The sequence below is a fragment of the Aspergillus caelatus genome (assembly GCF_009193585.1).
Source record: "Aspergillus caelatus strain CBS 763.97 unplaced genomic scaffold BDV27scaffold_117, whole genome shotgun sequence".
Lineage (NCBI taxonomy): Eukaryota > Fungi > Ascomycota > Eurotiomycetes > Eurotiales > Aspergillaceae > Aspergillus > Aspergillus caelatus.
Genome location: NW_022475380.1, coordinates 42,344 through 63,916, shown reverse-complemented (window position 1 = coordinate 63,916; position 21,573 = coordinate 42,344). Strand labels below are relative to the sequence as shown.

Below are 21,573 nucleotides of genomic sequence, written 5' to 3'. Positions count from 1 at the left end.
ACTTGAAAGAAGGTTGATCGTCCCGCGCCGCCATGTTCGCGGCCATCAGACATCTTGGGAAATTGCAAGATGGCTAACACGAGTTTGTTAACCTTCGGCTTGACACCAGATCCAAGCTTTAATGTGTAAGTGTCAGTAAAATGTATGTATACAGGTAGCTTACGGCCGTGTAGGTTCTTCTTCCTTGAACTCGTCGTTTCCTGCATACTGTAAGGTCATCGAACTCCGCGCAGTCCAGTGCAGGTCGCTGATTATAGATAGAGTGCTGTTCTTCTTACTTTACTTTAATCGCCTCTTTGCAACCCTTCTCTCGTACGGGATTCGCGCCTACACATGGCATTATTATCGCGCGTACGTCGATATCAATGCACTTCAGATTTCTTTGCTTGGGGGACGGATCTTCTTCAAGGGTGTCCGATACCACGGTGTGAATGAGACTATATTTGTTCACGGGGGCTTTATAACATGGCGTTATTGGAGGCGATCGGTGAGGAGGACATCTTTATACGACTTGAAACCCAATGGATACGAAACGAGGGATGATGTGCGATCAGTCGCGGACGGGGATAATGATGGCGCCGGAGAGAGTGGAATAAAGGAGCAAGGAGGATTGAAAGGCGCAGATTCACTTCCTTGTCGTATTACTGCCAAGTTTTACGGGCTCGAGTGGTTCATATACAATAGGACACCGGCCTATGACGGTATCCTGGCAGGCTTCAACCCCCAAGGACAGCCAGCGACCTTCACTAAGCCACAGTACCCTGGAAGCAGCTCTTTGGATGCTGAGCTGAAAGATAATTCAATTAGGAATTCATCTGTCAGCGAATCCGCCCCTCCGACATCTCCTCAGGCACGCAACACTCCGGGACGTAGTAGAACTGGTGGGGAAACAATTGGTTCTCACATTGTTGAAGGATCTGGTCAAGAATTGGGTGATGGGCTTTCGAGGCTGCTTCGACTTCTGCCAGTGAAACTAGAGTGTGACAAAGGGGCTATCGTGATCGGTAATGAGAATACCAGGTCCGTCCTGACAACAACCTTTGACGGTGCGACTGGATTAATCGAAGTATGCGATGCTGGGCCATTTGATCTTTATCGGCAATCATTCTCTTTTGAATTCATACACCCTGTTGTTCAGATGCGCCCAAACCCAGACTTCAAACAGAACCAGCTTTCTGCGGCGAGGGGACTAAGTTCCACGCAGGAAGACCAGCCCGGGACAAAGCGCAAAAGGGATACGATCTTCAACTATCAATTCCAAAAGCGCAGAGTATGGCATAGTATCCGCGACCTCATTCCATACTTTCAGACATCTGTGGAATCCTTTCATGTTTCCGAAAAGCACGAAGACGCGGGACCGAGAACCCAAGGCGATGTTCGCCATGATGTCCGCTGGGTTGGTCTTTCGCGATACTTAGACGACACAAACCAGGATGATCACGAAGAATGGAACTCTGTCGAATATGCCAGATTTTCTACAGTCTTGGATAGCCCTAGTATGACTATAGCATACTATTGGGACATTCCTGGGTGTGTTAAGCCCCAAGAATTGCCGCAGGAGTCCCCTCCCTTCGAAGGAACCCCGGATATCAATGGTGCGCCACCCCCAGAATGGGGCATTGACGTCAAAATAGAAGGAGGCACTATTAATTACGGGCCGTGGGCTGATCGCGAACGTGTTGGCTTGCAAAACATCTTCTTCCCCAATTCCTACCGAAACTCCCAACCGGCGGAGCCTTTAACCACGGGCGATTTGAGGCAGAATTCTGTGTTTAAACTGCGAGTGGAGACCACCGATGAACTAACACTGCGTATTCCAACAAGGGAACCTTCCAAAGACTGGCAGTGGAAAGGTCGCGCTGATGCAATACGAGGCGCATCGAAAATGAAGAAGCAACAGCGAAGGCGACAGTCTAGGGCTGCAGAGAGTGATAAGGGTCATGTTGGCCCCGAGATTCGCCCTTTTGGGTGGCTGTCTCTCCGCGTGACTGGCGACTCGACCATAAATTACTGTATGGATATGGTGGCGTCTAAACTTGGCTATGCCAATCAACTTGTTCTAGACCTTCGAGACTCAACAATGTCATCAAGCGTCAATCATGCAGTGCTATGGCAATGTCCTCAGCAGCTTATTAAATGTGATCTTTCAGTCCCTCTTACCTGGAATGATCTTCGTACGTGGAAGTTTGATGTCGAAAGCCGTGATATGGAGTTGTTTCTTTTACGAGACCACATCTTTCTCTTGACGGACCTTGTTGCCGATTGGGCATCCGGCCCTCCAGCAGAATACTATACATTCGTGCCGTTCATCTACAAGCTGAGCCTTTCTTTTGTAAACCTACGTTTGTTTGTGAATGTCAATGACATGAACATCATCAGTAATCCCTCTGATTTGGATGACAACCGTCTACTGGTGATCAAGGGCGAGAGATTGACCTCTGATGTTCTGATCCCTTTGAACAGATATAAACCAGAGCAGAATACTGTGAGCTTCAATGTCTGTCTTCAAGATGCTGGTATAGATTATTTGAGCCCGTTGTGGGATACCCTTCACACTTTCTTGCAAGATAAATCGGCTGCCACGCTAGAGACCATGTCCATTGACGGGTCTTACAGCTATTACCTTTCCACATCATCTGAGTTGACGGACACTTTATACCTCAATATTGAGGGTCTATCCCCTAAGCTTTACTTGTTTGGATTCTTGATTCGTTCATTTATGACAATCAAGGAGAATTACTTCGGGGAAGAAATGCATTTCAAGACTCTCGAAGAGTTCCAGGATCTCGCCTATGCGAAGGAACCTTCAGAGTCCCATAACGGAATCAACCCTAATAGGAAGTCGAATGATCTAGATGTTATCGTGCATGTCACTGTGGATAGTCCCTGTGCTCTGCTCCCAGAAAATATATATGACCGCCTGAAGTGTCTAAGACTCACTGCAGCTTCCTTGGAGATCGACTTGCGATTTACTAATTACTACATGGATTTGGAGTTTTCAATTGCTCCTTTGAAAGTCGGGTTGGAGTCCCACCTCGCAGATAAGACCCCTAGAATATCTGACTCCCAGCTTTTCATCGATGGAGTTTCTGTTCATGGCCATCGCTTGTTTGGACTCCCTCCTGCCGAGCCAACGTATGTCTGCAACTGGGATTTCAAGCTAGGTCGAGTTATCGGAGAATGCTCGACGGAGTTCATATCCTGTTTAGGACCAGCATTGAAGAGTTTTGACTTCTCTTTCGATAATGAAGAGAATGCTCTGCCTCCATTGTTTCCCATTGCTCTCCACGATGTTACGTTTCTTAGAGCGAAGATCAGTATGATTCATGTCTCTGTGCTCCTAGACAAAACGGCTTTGGTTTTGAGCTCTGGGCCGGTTACAACGAAATTTAACGACTGGACAAATGCTAGGTTTTCAAAACGGATGACCCTTCTCGTCCCCGAGCTCGTTATCGCTGCAGTGGATCATGAACTCGTTGGTCGACTGGAAGGTCCAACCCGACCTGAGGTGGCCCCTTTAGCGCTCTTTGAGACAACGATCAACTTGAGGATGGCTCAGCGAAGGAATGACATTGTGGAAAGTCGAAGATTACAGCAAGAGCACATCAAATTACATGATCAAAGGACACAGAGAACCCCATGGCTGTTATTTGACTGGGAGGAAGTCGATCCTGAATCAACACACCTTAATGATGATGACTTAACGCTACCGACTATCGCTATACCTGCTATGCCCGAACCTGTTATTAAACACTTGGATATGAGACATATATCGGCAAAGAGAAGTGTTTTCTCGGGTGACAGCAGCTACGCAAGCTCTGAAGGTTTCCTTGTCTCCTCAGATGCGTCAAGTGTGCGACGTGGACGCAGAAGAGGAGGCCATAGCACGATCTACACCTCAAGCTCGGCATCGGAAGAAGGGCAGCGCCAAACCTCGTTTCAGGTAGCGCCAGGGCTCCCTCAGGATAACCATTCAGCTGAAGAACAGAAGAGTCCATCCACCATTCTTCCGAACTCGTCAAACCCTTGGGACATGCCTGATTTCTCATTATATAAAGTCAGCCTGGATACCTCACAATTGCCCTCACGTCACAGCCCCAGTGATGATGTCCGCCCAGACGACCTATTCGCGACAAAGTTCGATCCTCAGTTCTCGCCTTTTGCAGAAGATAAGACAACCCAGACTAACTTCGCAATCGTACTACCCAATGGTGTCCGAGGCAATTGTACTCCCGACTTTCTTTTCATATTATCAACCTTGATAGAAAGGCTGCAAGCTAGACACCCAACTAATATCATTGATTCACTCCAGAAAGATGTTATATCCGACATTGTAGGCTACGAAAAGTCACTGAAAAGCCCAAAAAGATCGACAAGCGTTGCAATACGAACCCCGATCATACTTGTGAAGCTGGTAAACTTATCCGAAGCTCCCAGCAAATACGAATCAGGTTTCCGGGATGAGTATAGGGTTGAGATCACCCATTTGAAGACAGAAATCAGGACAAAAGTTGAGAGAGAGCAAGGCGATCTTCTTGCGGGAATAAGAGAAAGCTCCACCGTTCATGCTGCCGCCGAGAGTCTTTCAGTATCCGTCGAGGGTACTCGAGCTGACGCATATCAAGAAAGGGCTGAACTTACTTGTCTCTTTGGTGACATGAACTTTTGGCTTGTGACAAAACCTACGATAAAATCGAATTTCCAGGCTCGAGCTTTCGACACAGTCACTTTCACAAAATCAGTGGAGCATCTTGCCTATTTAGTTCGTCGTACAACCACGATGTTCGACTCAGTTACCTCTTCTCTACAGCATAGTTCATCCCTGGAGGACAAACGTCTACGTCTCCTTATTCATTTCCTTACTCAGCCAGCTGCGAACATACCTGATCCCGCGTTCCTTACACGGATCTCATATGTGCTCAGAGTTGCGCCTACACACTTGCGACAGCACGATTCTTGGAAGATAATATCTCGGATTCGCAACGTATACAATAATCTGCCCTCTCACCAGAAGGAAGACTTGGCATCAAGATGTCTTAACAATGACCTTTCATTACCGCCGGACGCCAGAACTACTGTTCTCTCCAGCTTTGACGAATGGCGGGCTTGGGATCTGGCGCATGTTGGGAAGAGTTACGTCATGCAAAGAGTATGGAGTTCCTTCGTACCAAAGATGGAGAGTGCACCAGAACCAGCATTCTTCTCTTCCACTGTGAAATTATTTCGCTTCTCTATTGATCCTGGACCAAAGGAAAGTGATTTCGTGATTGAGGATCTGTCGACAGCTTTATCTATCAACCCACATGAGGCAAGGCCAATGAACCTGACGATTGTGCAGTCTTACTGCTCTTCTATTAGTCTTCGGCTGCGATGGGAGATTCTCGAGCTAGTAGAAGGATTGTTGCGGACAATGTCTACAGTCACCTTGGAATCTACTACACCAACCCAAGGTCCGTGTACCGAGCCAAAGGAGTCCAACGAGCTGCAAGTAGTGCTTGGCGCTGATATTGGATCTATAAATCTTGATGGCATCAATGCAAAACTTGCGTTCACCGGGCGGGGCTTGAGAAGCTCAGTTGTTCAGAAACTAGACGGCATAGGGGGTCCGGACTGTCTGAGTGCACTAATAAGTGCACAAGCGTGCTCTTCCGAGTTATCGGATCTCTCTAAAGTAATTATGTCATGGAAGGTTGGTGACCCGCATTTGTATTGTTCGCGTGTCTCCAAGGAAAAAGAAGGAGAGCTGGAAAATGAGTGGAAAATTGCTGGTTCAAGCAAGAGACTCCGATATGATATGATAGAAGACCCGCTGAGCCTCGCGCACATTGCGGACCGCCTGATAGAAGATGAAGTTCGGTATATTCATCGGCTTGCCAGCAACATAAACCCCTCAGCTCACCAATCCAGTGAGGGTATTTCAGAGGCAAGGAAGTCGGTCTGCAACAAATTCCATATCGCTATGTTTTTAGGTGATTACCGACTCAGTTTCTGTATCCTGCCGTCCTTAACATACGTTATTACTGGCGAAGTGGCACGCACATCTATGGTACCAACGATGGGGTCCAAAGTCGAAGTAGATTTCGACTTAAAAAGGAATTTGCACACTTTCCTGTCCAACAGCGGCAATGGATGGCATCCTCTATCGGTGTTAGAAATACCACCTATCAACGGTCGAGTTGTTGCGAACATGTCGCCGGTCCGTATGGATATGGAGGTTGATGTTACGATTGAACTCATCCAACTAGAGGCCAGCGCTGTACGAAGCCTTCTGGGAGCCCTAACAAAACCGGAGTTCTCTCACTTAATGTCTGATCTCAAACAAAATGTGGAAACTCTACAACTGCACCTTAACGATGCTCTTGCTCTTGATAAAGGACCCCCACGGCAAAAGGAACCCTCCAATGATCACAGCATACTGTATAAGGCGCGCATGACAATGGCAGGCACGAAGATTCACGCCAGTGCTCCTGCTATTAATGGGAAAACGTATTCAGCAGACATGGACATCAGCCTTGGAATGATACGCATGCGCCTCAACAATGGTCTGGAACAAGGGCAACCCATGGAATATCCAGAATTCCACGTCGACACGTCTAATATCAGCTTCGATCTACGAAAACAAGAGGCTACAATCACTCGCTCATACTGTAATTTCACCATCGACGCTAAGCTCCAGGGCACCTCGATGTTACGCGAGAACGGTGGGGCCAGACGTGTATTCCATTTCAGCAGTAAACGATTCGACGTCGAACTATTCCCTGAGACTGCTGCGCTAGTAGTTGATATGGCAACCCACCTTCAAGAGCGCATCAAAACTTTGGACCTTTCTCATGAGGTCAGGCGTTTCAAGAAATTACGAAGACGAGGCAATGCAGTACCGAGAGTTCCGAGCATACAGGTCAATGATGACTCCCGTTCGGAGGACCTGTTCAGCGCTATGTTTTCGTTAGACCTGAACTTCATTCAGGTTGGCTGGAACATGTCTACCGTTCCCCTGCCTATATCTGGGCGCAAACCTGATGATTTGGTTTTCTCTATCAGGCGCCTGGAGCTATCCAACAAGAGAACCAATACTGCAAAGCTACGTATCGAAGATATGCAGCTGCAGATGGTACCATATTCAGGTAATAGGCGAAAGCGTTCTCTTAATTCGGCTTTATTACCCGAGCTGGTCTTCAATGTGGCATATTCTTCAGCAGGCCAAGAAGTTCGACTGGCCTTTCAAGCGGCTGGAAAATCTCTTGATATACGAGCCACGTCTGATTTTATACTGCCCGGAAGCATGATAAGAGACTCCATTGCGGCTTCCAGCCGAATCATCCGTGAGGCTAATTCTACGCTGGTGTCGAAGTCATCTGATGACAACTCCAAACCCCGTGCACTTTTCGGTAACAAACGGTTCCGCTCCGTGCTAGTAGATGTGGATTTCGCTGGTGCAATTGTGTCTCTGCAAGGGAGACATACTGGTGACCAGCAGGCTCTGCTGACAGCTACTCTAAAAGGAAGCAGACTGTCTGAGGCAAAATACGGTCAATACATTCAAGGGGATGCGGTAGCCACTGCAACATTCAGGGCCCCTGGGGTGGCCTTGAAAGTGCAGTTCGAGGACAATGGCCAAGATGATCCACGGCTTAATGCAGAGTTGAAGATCGATGCTTCTACAAACGTCCTATATCCAAGCCTTGTCCCATTACTAAAGCAAATGACTGATACCGTCAAAGAAGTCATGGGAGGCCAAGAAAAGCAGAGAAGACCGTCTGGCGCAATGATGCTACAGCCGCAGAAATTAATGCAGGAGGCTCCTCTCGACATGGATGCTAAGGACTCCATCCTAGGGAGGTGTAAATTGAACGTTGGCCTCCTAATCTGCAAGCAGGAGTTCAGCTTGAGCTGTCAACCTATCGCTAGAGTTGCAGCTACCGCGAGTTTTGATACGGTCTATGTGACGATCAATACGGTACAATCTGATGACTATGGGCGATTCTTAGCACTTCTCGTGGCCTTCAATTCCCTAGAAGCTTCGGTGAAGCATGTGTACTCCAATGAATCGACCGCGAGTTTTGAAGTGAATTCGATGGTCATGTCTCTTATGAATAGCAAGCATCTCGGCAATTCAAAAGGTATATCGGCTGTTCTTAGGATAAGCCCGATGCAGGTGGCTCTCAATGCCAAACAAGTTCAGGATTTTCTTCTCTTCCGGGAAATATGGCTGCCGGCAGCTGACAATGTCGAAACGAAGCCAGCCTTCCCGCCACAGTCTGCCGAGACACAAGCATATATCGTCCAGCGATACCAACAGGTGGCATCGGCATCGGCATTCCCTTGGAATACAACAATAGCAATTGAGAAGCTGGAAATCCAGCTTGATCTAGGTTCCTCCCTTGGGAAAGCCCAGTTTGCCATCAACGATCTATGGTTGTCGTCAAAGAAGACGTCTGACCGAGAACAGACCCTCTGTGTTGGCTTCAAGGCCACAGGAATTGAAAGCAAAGGCCGTATGAGCGGACTGATCGAGCTCCAGACGTTCAAAGTGCAGACATCAATTCAATGGCCGGATGACAATTTTCATAATAAGACACCACTCATTCAGGCTTCGATATCCTTCAACCTGTTCCAAGCAAAGGTCTCTTTTGATTACCAGCCTTTCATTATCGCACATATCACAATGTTCGACTTCTTGATGTACAATGTCTGCAGTGCGTCGGGTAACGGACACCAGCGGCTCTTCAGCATTTTGGAGGGCGACCAGGTGCAAGTTTTCTGTACAAGTTTGACCGCATCACAGACTGTTGCATTGTATCAAGCCTGGCAACGGCTAGTACAAGACAAACAAGCGTCATACGAAGCTGCATTGCGTGAGGTCGAAAGATACATGCGTCGAAGGTCATCAGTTTTCGCTGGTAAAGCTGATTTACCAGCGAAGGATGTGACCAAAGATGCAGACGACAAGGAGGAAAAGGCACCAATATCTTTGCAGACAGGTGTTGCAGTCACTATCAAATCTGTCAATATAGGTGTTTTTCCAAGCTCCTTCTTCGATAACCATGTGCTTAGGCTAGATGCACACGATGCGCAGGCTCGCTTTGATGTATCGCTACAGGAAGGTAAAATACACAGTGCGCTGGGACTCACACTTGGCCAGTTACGTGTCGCACTGTCCGGTATTGTGCGGCCTGGTCCTACGGAAGTTGAGGAGCTTCTTCTCGGTGAGATCGCCAACCGTGTGTTGGCATCCAGCGGCGGCACAATACTAAAGGTTCCTCGGCTCGTGGCGCAAATGGAAACCTGGCAAAATCCCGGCACCCAGCAAATCGACTATATCTTTCGCAGCATGTTCGAAGGGAAAGTCGATGTGGGATGGAACTACTCGCGCATTAGTTTTATCCGAGATATGTGGGAGTCCCATTCCCGGGCATTGACCTCGAGGCTCGGAAAGCCCCTGCCGCCATCCGCGGTGCGCATTACGGGCGGGTTGAATGAAGGTGGCGGTGACAAGAAGGATCAACAACAGGAAAAGATCACAGCGGTTGTAAACGTCCCACAGTCGAAGTACACGTATGTTGCGCTGGAGCCGCCGGTAATCGAGACGCCGCAGCTCCGCGATATGGGTGAGGCCACCCCACCGTTGGAGTGGATTGGGCTTCAGCGCGATAAGCTGCCCAATGTCACTCATCAAATCATTATTGTGACATTACTAGAAATTGCAAAAGAAGTGGAGGATGCATACGGGAAGATCCTAGGATCGTCGTGACCTCCTCGTGTTCTTTATACTATCAGTTAACGAACGGCCTGCGTCATGCATGCTCCCGTGTATTGATTGATTAGATTTGGTTGCTACTTGATATCCATACCTAGGTTCTGCTTGTACAGTACATAATCATACATTCATACATAGATATACATACATGCACATACATGCACATACACTCACATGCATAGTACATAGTGGGAAAGTAATGTTAATGTTAATTTCAAATTGGTAAAGAAGATGTGATATCATAGCGCCGTTAGTCCCACGGTCTATAGGCCACAGAACCCCGCCACTACAGGTGGAGTGATGTTGCCCATGTGTTGTTCCTTCACCTGCGGTGGAATGCGAAAGTTGAATGAGATACGGGTTTGGTATGGTTTCATATTCCGGTCAACTCCGTATTATAATCTACTAATGGAGGCATACTCCCGAGTCCGGAGAGTCTGGTACTAAAACTCAGCTTAGGTCCTTCTGCAATTGGTGACGGTTAAATCCATCCTAACTCCGCCCTCTAAAAGAGTGGGCGGTGAGGGCAGAGGGGTAGGTTCGGGTTGTTGGCCAATCACCTGCTCTGCAAGTCATGGCCCAACCATCCATAGATTTTGAAATCGAATTTACTTTTTTTTTTTTTTTTCCCTCTTTGCTTTGCTTAGTGGATGTTTCCGTCCCGCGTAATTACCTGAGGGCACGACTTGGTACGCCATACGTAATTGGAGGACAGACATGAATCATAATACGATGATATCAGGACTGACTTTGAACGCCACAGAGCTTTGTCCGAGCTTCCTATTCACCTCTCTGAGTCGGGAAGTAACAAAATAATCATTGAATACGGCTGACAAAGACAGTATATTGTTAGTTGTGACTCAAGAGAAAGAGCCATTTAATTCTTAAACCATGGGTGAACATTTGCAAGGAAGTAAGCCCTCTGGACAAGAATGTAAAGCTCTCAGATGGTTGCTGAGAAATACATCGGACCCATGAGCATCTGGAGACTATTGCATGGTAGCTTTTGACCTTTCACTTAATGACGGGGGAGTGACTGTAACGAGCTGTTAGAGGAGGTAAATTTTGGTAAGGAAATGAGGGGTGGAAGTCAGAAAAGCCACTAAACGGCAGAAAAGATTACCAAGAAAAAACGCACATCCCAGATTTTTTTAGCAGGGAAAAAAAATTCCCACTGCAAAAGTCCCCACTCTCGCTTTCTTCTCCCACTTTTCCCCTCTTCCACCGTCCTCTTCCTTTCCCTCTCTTCACCTTCCTCTGTGAAGCCCACTGTCTCCCTTTTTGTTAGGAGCAACACACATAGGCCCTTCTGTCCTATAATACTCAGGTCGAGTTAGCCCTCGATCCTGATCCTCTGTGTGTCGTTTCTTTGTTTTTGCACTTTACTATACAACCCCGCCTCTTAAGGCTTTTCACGATTAAAAAACCGCCAACATGGTTAAGTACGTATCTCACTTCCCACGAGCGACTCTCGTATGACGGATGTCGCCTAAAATTATTTGAATGACTTGCTAACTATGAGGTCAATAGCTTCACAATCGAAGAGGTTGGTTTTGCTGTCCCCATAAAGCGATATCCAGTCGCCTTGGACCCAAGAGGTCGAGGAAAGGCGGGAGAAGAATAGCAAAGCTAACAATGCATAGATTCGGTCCCTGATGGACAAACCGAAGAACATTCGTAACATGTCCGTCATTGCTCACGGTAGGTCCATATTTGATAGCGTACATTTGCGCAACGGGTCTGTACTAATGTGGAACCTTTTTGGCATTTAGTCGATCACGGAAAGTCCACTCTGTCTGACTCCCTGGTTCAGCGTGCTGGTGTTATCGCCGCTTCCAAGGCTGGTGAGGCCCGTTTCATGGATACCCGTGCCGATGAGCAGGAGCGTGGTATCACTATCAAGTCGACTGCTATCACTCTTTACTCCAAGTTTGATGACCCTGAGGATCTCAAGGAGATCACCCAAGGTCACGATGGCAACGAGTTCTTGATCAACTTGATCGACTCTCCCGGTCACGTTGACTTCTCCGCTGAGGTTACTGCCGCTCTCCGTGTCACCGACGGTGCCCTGGTCGTCGTCGACTCTATCGACGGTTCCTGTGTACAGACCGAGACTGTCCTTCGCCAGGCCATTGCTGAGCGTATCAAGCCCGTTCTGATCATCAACAAGGTTGACCGTTCTATACTTGAGCTGCAGGTCAGCAAGGAGGATCTTTACCAGAACTTCTGCCGTATCATTGAGTCCGTCAATGTCACCATCGCTACCTACGAAGACAAGGTTCTTGGTGATGTCATGGTTCACGCCCAGAAGGGTACCGTTGCTTTCGGATCCGGTCTCCAGGGCTGGGGTTTCACTGTCCGCCAGTTCGCCGTCAGGTACGCTAAGAAGTTTGGTGTTGACCGTAAGAAGATGCTTGAGCGTCTGTGGGGTGACAGCTACTTCAACCCCAAGACCAAGAAGTGGACTAACAAGGGCACTGATGCCGATGGCAAGCCTCTGGATCGTGCTTTCGTCCAATTCTGCTTGGACCCCATCTACAAGATCTTCGACGCGGTCAACAACAACAAGAGGGAGCAAATCACCACTCTCGTCGAGAAGCTTGAGATCAAGCTTACTAGCGATGAGAAAGAGCTTGAGGGCAAGCAGCTCCTCAGGACTATCATGCGCAAGTTCTTGCCTGCCGCCGATGCTATGTTGGAAATGATCTGTATCCACCTGCCTTCTCCCGTTACTGCCCAGAAGTACCGTGCTGAGACTCTGTACGAGGGTCCTCATGATGACGAGTGCTTCAACGCCATCAAGGAGTGCAAGGCTGGTACCAAGGAGGACCCTGCTCCCCTGATGCTCTACGTCTCCAAGATGGTGCCCACTTCCGATAAGGGTCGTTTCTATGCTTTCGGCCGTGTCTACTCGGGTATCGTCAGGTCTGGTCTCCAGGTCCGTATCCAGGGTCCTAACTACACCCCTGGCAAGAAGGAGGACCTGTTCATCAAGAAGATCCAGCGTACTGTTCTGATGATGGGCGGTAAGACTGAAGCCATTGACGACGTTCCCTGCGGTAACATCGTTGGTCTGGTTGGTGTTGACCAGTTCTTGCTGAAGTCTGGTACCCTCACCACCTCCGAGACCGCTCACAACCTCAAGGTCATGAAGTTCTCCATCTCTCCCGTCGTGCAGCGTTCCGTTGAGGTCAAGAACGCCGCCGATCTTCCTAAGCTTGTCGAGGGTCTTAAGCGTCTGTCCAAGTCCGATCCTTGTGTTCTGACCATGATTAACGAGTCTGGAGAGCACGTCGTTGCTGGTGCCGGTGAGTTGCATCTTGAGATTTGCTTGAACGATCTCCAGAATGATCACGCCGGTGTTCCCCTCAAGATTTCCGACCCTGTCGTCTCTTACCGTGAGTCTGTCGCGGGCAAGTCCAGCATGACTGCCCTCTCCAAGTCTCCCAACAAGCACAACCGTCTCTATGTCACTGCCGAGCCAATTGAGGAAGACTGTGCTCTTGCCATTGAGGCCGGCAAGATCAACCCCCGTGATGATTTCAAGACTCGTGCCCGTCTCATGGCTGATGAATATGGCTGGGATGTCACCGATGCCCGTAAGATCTGGACCTTCGGTCCCGACACCACCGGTGCCAACTTGCTGGTTGACCAGACCAAGGCTGTCCAGTACCTTAACGAAATCAAGGATTCCTTCGTCTCCGGTTTCCAGTGGGCTACTCGTGAGGGTCCTATTGCTGAAGAGCCCATGCGCGCTGTCCGCTTCAACATCCTCGATGTTACTCTTCACGCTGATGCTATCCACCGTGGTGGTGGTCAGATCATCCCCACTGCTCGTCGTGTCCTCTACGCCGCTCAGATGCTTGCAGACCCCAGTATCATGGAGCCCATCTTCAACGTTGAAATCCAGGTTCCTGAGCAGGCTATGGGTAGTATCTACGGTGTCCTTACCCGTCGTCGTGGTGTCATTTACTCCGAGGAGCAGAGACCCGGTACCCCTCTGTTCACCGTCAAAGCCTACCTTCCCGTCAATGAGTCCTTCGGTTTCCCCACCGACCTCCGTGCGGCCACCGGTGGTCAGGCCTTCCCTCAGTCCGTCTTCGACCACTGGGAGGTTCTTCCTGGTGGTTCTCCTCTTGACACCACCACTAAGCCTGGTCAGATTGTTAATGAGATGCGTAAGCGCAAGGGTCTCAAGGAGCAGGTTCCTGGATACGAGAACGTAAGTCCTTCATTCCACCCACATTTCGAAGCCAGGATGCTAACTGTTCTGCACAGTACTACGACAAGCTGTAAACCCGTTGATTGCAATCCTATGTTTATGAGATCGACGAACACAATACAATGTCTATGCTAGGGCCACACATCCAAAAATTTAAAATAAGGCGCCACAGCTGAATGTCGTATGTGGATTTTCGACCACTAGAAGTAGAATCCAGGAGTGCATCTGCTATGGCTTTTCATTATCTATTGTTACGTTAACGAATGCGAGGGTTTTTACATAGTTCACTTCAGATTTCACTGGTTGGACTTAAAAATTTCTATTGTAATTCCAAAGTTCAAATCTCTCCATCACAGCCCTGTAGGATCATTGCAGCGCCCTGTAGCTAGCTGTCCCTTCATGTAGCAAAGCCAATATTTACTACTACTAGTAGTAACAAAGCCACACCTCTTCTGCATCATAGTGTCATACAGAAATGTGAGGAAGTATCACGTGATCCTTTCCGTCATCCGCGTCGCCTCGCGTTTCCCCGGCTTCTTCTGTTCGCAAAGCTCTTACTATGTCCCCTCACTCTATCCTCTACATCATGGCCTGAGCATACCTTGGTCTGTTTGATTTATACAGCGCCATAGCCCGCTGTTCTTCACTTGCCCTATCTGAATTGTTATTATTACCGGGCACCGTAACTCAGCTTCAGCCGGACTCGCTCGGGCCTTCAATTATTCTTGGCTACTACGCAGGACTGCAAAAGGCGACGACAGTCAGGAAAAATTGTGGGGTTAATATCACATAGCTGTGTGGCACCATGAAGTTCTCAGAAAGTGAAGCCGCAGAGGTGAAGACTTGGGTGGTACGGAAACTGGAAGACATGTAAGACTTTTTTATCATCGCCGGAGCTCATTCCACCGTTGTTCCTTCTCTGTACCTTTCTTTGAAGCTTCATGAAACTAATATACACGAATCTTGGTGACTATGGTAGATCCGATGCCGATGCCGATGTACTTGCAGACTATGTGCTCGCGCTTATCAGAGCCGACGCTCCAGATGAAGAAATCCGGAAAGCGTCTGTGGAGGGATTGGAAGATTTCCTAAGAGAGCGTTCGTGAAAATGCGATTAACTTTGTTTGGATAGTTTTCTAACTGAGTCGCTGAAATATAGATACGGTGCCATTTGTCGATGAGCTTTTCGCTACCTTTGCGCCGAAACAAACCGCTCCTCCCGCAAGCTCGCATCCGCTGAGCCAGCCGCAGATTTCCAATGACATCAATGCACCGGGATCAGGATCTCAGCAACAATCCCCCTTTAACCCCCCATCCGGCCCTTCTAGGGGTCCTTACGGGCCTCCTATGGGCAACACGCCTCAGTCACAGACCGACTCGTCGAGCTATGGACGCAAGCGTAGCTACCATGAAGGGTTCCAGGCAGATCAAGAGCGCGAAGAGGCTCCGCATAATAGGAACTTCAAGACGCCGCGACGCGGCCCGGGTGGCGGAAGAGGCGATTGGATGGGGCGCGATAGCCGTGCAGCTCCCGGCCAATACGCCGCCCCTCCTGCAGGTGGATTCCCTGTGATGCCTCCAACCTTCCCTTCATTTGATCAGAATGACCCGATGGCGGCGATGATGGCCCTCCAGAGTATGGGGTTTCCACAGATGCCCGGCATGCCTCCTATGCCCATGCCAGCTCCTGGTGGCGGCGCTGGTCAGCCACAGGATCCAATGGCGCCAAAGAGCTCAGAACGATGTCCCTTCTGGGATACACAGGGCATATGCTATCTGGGCGCTGCCTGTCCGTATCAACATGACACACCTAGTCTTCCAAAGGAGGATGGTAGGACAAACACCCTTACTGACTTGCCGCTGGTGTTGCTAACGATGCATTGCAGAATATGACCCGAAATCATCCAATATCGTGACGGACTTCCAGAGACGTAACACTGACACTCCACATCGTGGCAGCGACAGAGGCCGCGGCCGCGGCCGTGGTGGGGATAGGGGCGGATTTGGAGGACGAGGACGTCGATCCGAGTACTCCGCGGCAGGTCCTAACGAGGATACTTCTATCACCACCATTGTTGTTGAGCAAATCCCGGATGACAAACTCGATGAAGCATCGGTGAGGGAGTTCTTCTCTCAGTATGGCGACATCGTCGAGCTCTCTCTACAGCCTCACAAGAAGCTTGCATTGATCACATATGATAGCCACGCATCTGCCAAGCGCGCATGGTCTAGCCCCAAGGTGATTTTCGATAACCGATTCGTCAAAGTTTACTGGCATAAGGCGAAGGCAGATAAGAATGGTGATCATCGGCAAGGGGCCGGTGAGGTCGAGCCGTTCAACCAGGAGGAGTTTGAGAGGCAGCAAGAAGCAGCGCAAAAAGCCTACGAAGAGAAGATGCAGAAGCGCAAGGAGACAGAGGAAGCCAAACAGGCACTGGAGAAGCAGCGCGAGGAACTCTTGAAGAAACAGCAGGAAGAGAAGGAAAGACTGATGCAAAAGCTTGGCGGGAACGATGTCAGCAACGGTGCTACACCCTCAGATGGAGAGAGCGGTCCCTCACCCCAGGAGAATGTCAGCGATCAAACGAAGCAGCTGCGCGCACAATTGGCAGCTCTTGAAGCCGAAGCCAAGACCCTTGGAATCGATCCCAATGGCGCTGATTCTGGTGCGCCCTCGTATCGCGGTCGGGGCCGTGGATCCCTGGGGCGAGGCGGTTATGCGCCCCGAGGCCGTGGATACGATCCTAATTATCGTGGAGGATATCGCGGTCGCGGAGGAATGGCCCGTGGTCGGGGGGGTGTGCTTCGTCTGGATAATCGACCCAGGAGAGTTGCCGTTTCGGGCGTTGAGTTAAACTCTGAGAAGGACGAAGCATTGAGGCAGTTTCTCATCGTGAGTGATTTCCTCTCCTTATCTTTGCTTATCTATATCGAGCTATGGCTAATGGCATTGAACCCTAGGGCGTTGGCGAATATGAGTCTATTCAACCTAACCCGGAGCAATCGGACTCCGTGATAGTCGCGTTCAAAGAGCGGTACATTGCAGAGAAATTCATGTTTGGACCATGGCAGATACCATCTGTCGGCGAAGTGCAGCTCACTTGGGTACCCAACCCTCCAATCAGTTTGGCGCCTACGACATCAGGCTCTGGAATGGATACCAAAACCGGATCCGATGAGGATACTGTGATGGAGACCACAAGTACACCCCTCCCACCTGATCCATCGGCCGGGCGGAGAGACGGAAATCACGAAGTTGACTACGACGTGGCAGAGGATGACGATAGCTGGGGGGTACAGTAGACATGACACTTTCTTTTCCTGTATGCTTAGATGGATATAACGACGACTCAGTGTCCTACATGGTAAAGAACAAAAAAAGCCTATGTCTTCGGGTTCTTGAATAAAATCAAGACCCTTGTGTTGCCTATACAGTTTGTGCCTATCTGAAGAGTGAACGTGGGATGTTCAGTCCACATTATCGTTAATCACCTGAGGTGGAGTGAGCCTTTCTTAGTCCGTCCTCGGTAACTATTCACTAGACTTGTATATTTATTTATATTGGATCTTTCTTCCCTCTCTCTACACAAACTCAAACCCCACCACATCGCCCCTAAAACAAACACCCAAGAAAACCAAAAAAATCCAAAACCATGAGCCCCCAGCCCACCCCCTTTGAAGAAGGCGCCTTCCTGGCAGGCGGCCACAACATCGACCCTCCCCTCCCACCAAATGACCCAACAATCGGGACAAAACTAAACCACTCGATGCTCCGCATCCGAGACCCGCAACGCTCTCTCCACTTCTACATCACCCTCTTGGGCATGCGCACCGTCTTCACCATGAATACCGGCCCCTTTACAATGTACTACCTTGGCTTCCCGTCCAGCGCCGAAGACCGCGCCGACCTATCCGCGTGGGCGGCGAAGGTTTCCGACCCGGCCAACCTCACCCAGACGCTGGGGTTGCTGGAGCTGTTCCATATCCATGGGACGGAGAAGCCCGTGGAGAAGGGCGGTGTGGAGATGACGAACGGGAACGCGCCGCCCAATCTGGGGTTCGGGCATCTGGGATTCACGGTTCCCGATGTGAAGGCTACTATCGAGAGGTTGAGGGCCCAGGGCGTCAAGGTTGTTAAGGAGTTGGGAGTTACGACTAGGGAGAGTATTCCCTTGAGTGACTGGGAGGAAAAGAGGGGTGTGGGGGTCGGCGAGATTCATCCCAATTATAAGGTGTTTTTTGATCAGATTGCTTATGTTGCTGATCCGGTGAGTTTTCTTCTTCTTCTTCTTCTTCTTCTTCTTCTTCTTCTTCTTCTTCTTCTTCTTCTTCTTCTTGTTATTGTTGTTTTCCCTTCTTGGTGTGGAACTTTTGGGAGGTTTGGGTTTTTGAGGATAATGGGCTAATTTTGTGTTCAGGATGGGTATATTATTGAGATTCTTCCGCAGAATTGGCAGTGAGTAAGTGAGTGGGAGAGTGTTGATGCTTCAAGGTATTGCATGTAGATATGCGAACATAGATATATAGATATATCACAAATACTATAACCCTAGGGGATAAAGGATGGCCAAAGAGCCTGTCATGTTGATCTGAAACTATCACCTCACAAGCCCAGACGATTGATCATTAAAATTTGTCTCTCTTTTCTTCCTCCGGCTTGTCTCAGCTCATAGCAATATGGCGTCGAACGCCCGATGCTCAGACACTTTTGCATATCTGTTCTGAAGATCAGATCATCAGTAGGTCCATAGAAGAGTTCACTGCATATATCAAATGCAGGTATATGCATCCATAAGCTGCAAGGACCACTAGACCAACTTTGGATACGATCAAGTGGTCTGACAGTTCATCCTTTGGAATATATTCAAGCCTCATTTGTGTATATCAATAGAGTATGACTTCGATACTGTTATAGGTGCTTTTGTCTACATGCTAACTAGCTGCCTCTGCCTTGCAGGAGACTCGTCCCTCAGTTGGAATATTAGTGGTGAATTGAGTTGTAAACTAGGATGTTGTTTCTGTTAAATATATATAGAATGGAGATATATTTCCTCAACACCAACCTTCAAGATATAGTATTATCTCTTATTGGAAGAACTGATTTTGAGATTAAATGTAGGAGAAAATTTTTTTAAAGAAAGTTATCTGAGATTAGCGTTGGCAATAAATACCATTATGAAAAAGGTTATATTCGTTTAAATTTTAATTCTCCCTATATGGTCAACGGCATATCCCTTTGAACCTATTGAATATTTGAAACTATAACTGCATCTGGCCGTCGTATTAGTGCCAGAGGCTCAGCATCCACAGCCACCTTAGTGATATCTCCACGGGTTCAAATTGAGGTTTGCCGAATACGAGCTTTCCCAACGAGCTTCCCGTGACGTCAAATCTGCCAATGCATGTTTCCTTTGCATACACGAAATGGTTCAACGAACCATGGATAGCTGCAGATCAAGGCCCGATCCAATGGTTCGGGATCTGACTGGTCCAGCGACCTGCCCTGATTAGGAAAACACTGCCTTGGGTCTGGTGTGCTGTCCCGAACATAAAGTTAAGCAAGCGAATACGACTGGCATAGCCATGTGTCTGACAACGTAGGGTGTCGTGTTGGGGCAAAGGCAAGATGCTCTATGTTTTATTTTGGATGTTGATTGAAGTTATAAATATGGCATCTGCGTCGCTTTCATGGGAGTTGACTTTCCTAGAACAATTCAGATCTCCTTTCTCTTTACCCAGCAAATCTCCAGATTAAATCTGCATCATGAAGTCATTGATTTGGGCACTACCCTTTATTCCGCTGGCGTATGCTAATGGCAATTCCTCGTCATGTCGCTGCCAACCGCACCAGAGCTGCTGGCCCTCTGAACAAGAATGGCACTCTCTCAACAGTTCCATCAATGGAAACCTGGTGGCCGTACGACCTATTGCAGCCGTCTGTCATGAAGGTGACCGGAATAGTTCAGCCTGTAAAGAAGTCACCGCGTCCTGGACAAACTCGACCTGGCGAGCGGCTCAGCCCGGTGCCGTACAATGGGAAAACTGGGAGTCCTGGCCGGAGCATAATCAGACATGCTACATCGAAAGTCCACGAAACATACCATGTGGGCAGGGCCAGATCTCCCTCTATTCAACACTCGCCAAATCAGCATTTGATATCCAGGAGACGGTGAAGTTCGCAAAGCAACACAACCTTCGTCTCGTGGTCAAGAACTCAGGGCATGATTTCCTGGGTCGTGCTTCGGCTCCAGAGTCACTGCAGATCCTTACCAACGGGATGAGGGATATCAAGATTGTGGATAAATTTACTCCTGCAGGTGCCCCGCAGGGTAAAGGCGAAGGTCCAGCAGTTACGATAGCCGCCGGTGTCAGTCTGCAGGAGTTGTACACTGCTGTCGCCGCGAAGAATAGAACAGTTGTTGCCGGGTCTTCTCACACAGTTGGTGCTGCAGGGGGTTATATTCAAGGTGGTGGACATTCTGCCCTGGGACCATGGAAGGGGATGGCTTCGGATAATGCCCTTGAGTTTACCATCGTGACGGCCAATGTAAGTGATAACACATCCCTGCTCAAGATAGTCCATACTGATCATACCACTGCAGGGAGAACTAGTCGTAGCAAATGAATACCAGAACGAAGACCTATTCTGGGCTCTCCGAGGCGGAGGCGGAGGTACCTTTGGGGTCGTCGTGAGCGTCACAGTCCGCACATTCGATGACGCACCCCTCATCCTAGCCAACCTCAATATCACAACTTCAGCGGGGAATCCTCAATACTGGGATGCTGTGACGGCGTTTCACGCATCTCTTCCAAAGATAAACGACGCCAAAGGTGCTGGATATTACTGGATTGCTCCAGATACTAAATTAACAGAGAATACCAGCGTCTCGACATTAACCCAAGTTTTCATCTTCCCCAATCGGACAGACACGGCGCAGATTGATCATCTGTATGCCCCGCTTATATCGAAACTGAACAGTACCACGGGTGTACATACGCAGTACGCCTCCTACCCAATCCCGAACGTCGGCTTCTTCTTTTCCAACATCGTCCTCACCGGCAACTCCGACCAAGCAGGTGGCGTGAGCTTATTAGGCTCAAGGCTCTTCTCCAGAGACCTCTTATCATCCAACAATGGCTCCAGAACGTTAACCTCCGCGCTGCGCTCCATCCGCGTCGACCCTGGCTCAGCCATCATCGGCCACCTCGTAGCTGGTGGCGCTGTAGCAAATAATGCAGGAAAGGTAGACAGTGCGCTCAACCCTGCATGGAGGAAAGCGATCACCCATATCGTTATCCCCAGCGGCTGGAAGCCGAATGCCACTTTGGCTGAGCAGGAGGCCGTGAAAAAGAACCTTACTGATGTGGAGGTACCAATCCTGAGATCTGTCGAGGGGCCCGATAAGATGGGCGCTTATATGAATGAGGCGAATGCTTATGAGTCGGAGTTTCAGAGTTCGTTCTGGGGAGAAAACTATCAACGCCTGTTGAAGATCAAGAAGAAATGGGATCCTGAGAGTCTGTTTGTTGTGAGGAGAGGAGTTGGGAGTGAGGAGTGGGATGAATGGGGGCTTTGTCGGGTTGGGAAGTAGAT

At 49.0% G+C, this 21,573-nt stretch overlaps 4 protein-coding genes across 4 annotated transcripts; all 4 read left to right on the top strand.

Moving 5' to 3' along the window:
- Positions 1-69: 69 nt before the first annotated feature.
- BDV27DRAFT_146229 (putative fermentation associated protein (Csf1)) lies at positions 70-14,053 on the top strand (the record flags this gene model as incomplete). The annotated part of the gene is made up of 17 exons (XM_032070538.1): positions 70-125; positions 174-209; positions 262-2,117; positions 2,151-2,346; positions 2,380-2,443; positions 2,480-2,711; positions 2,751-3,021; positions 3,055-3,270; positions 3,307-3,475; positions 3,509-3,742; positions 3,782-3,785; positions 3,825-4,088; positions 4,119-9,747; positions 10,003-10,006; positions 11,401-11,458; positions 11,530-13,979; positions 14,036-14,053. 17 exons carry the CDS (start codon positions 70-72, stop codon positions 14,051-14,053), a joined length of 11,757 nt encoding a protein of 3,918 aa, XP_031926384.1.
- A 491-nt stretch (positions 14,054-14,544) lies between these two features.
- On the top strand, positions 14,545-17,506 carry BDV27DRAFT_8125 (CCCH zinc finger and RRM domain protein). Its single transcript, XM_032077660.1, has 5 exons — positions 14,545-14,849; positions 14,959-15,077; positions 15,139-15,810; positions 15,866-16,872; positions 16,941-17,506. Exons 1-5 carry the CDS (start codon positions 14,785-14,787, stop codon positions 17,280-17,282), a joined length of 2,205 nt encoding a protein of 734 aa, XP_031926383.1. The 5' UTR covers positions 14,545-14,784; the 3' UTR covers positions 17,283-17,506.
- A 40-nt stretch (positions 17,507-17,546) lies between these two features.
- Positions 17,547-18,540, top strand: BDV27DRAFT_130099 (putative lactoylglutathione lyase (Glo1)). The gene is made up of 2 exons (XM_032067355.1): positions 17,547-18,247; positions 18,398-18,540. Exons 1-2 carry the CDS (start codon positions 17,633-17,635, stop codon positions 18,437-18,439), a joined length of 657 nt encoding a protein of 218 aa, XP_031926382.1. The 5' UTR covers positions 17,547-17,632; the 3' UTR covers positions 18,440-18,540.
- Positions 18,541-19,743: 1,203 nt separating this feature from the next.
- Positions 19,744-21,571, top strand: BDV27DRAFT_158922 (FAD-dependent oxidoreductase; the record flags this gene model as incomplete). The annotated part of the gene is made up of 2 exons (XM_032072789.1): positions 19,744-20,526; positions 20,582-21,571. 2 exons carry the CDS (start codon positions 19,744-19,746, stop codon positions 21,569-21,571), a joined length of 1,773 nt encoding a protein of 590 aa, XP_031926381.1.
- Positions 21,572-21,573: the final 2 nt, after the last annotated feature.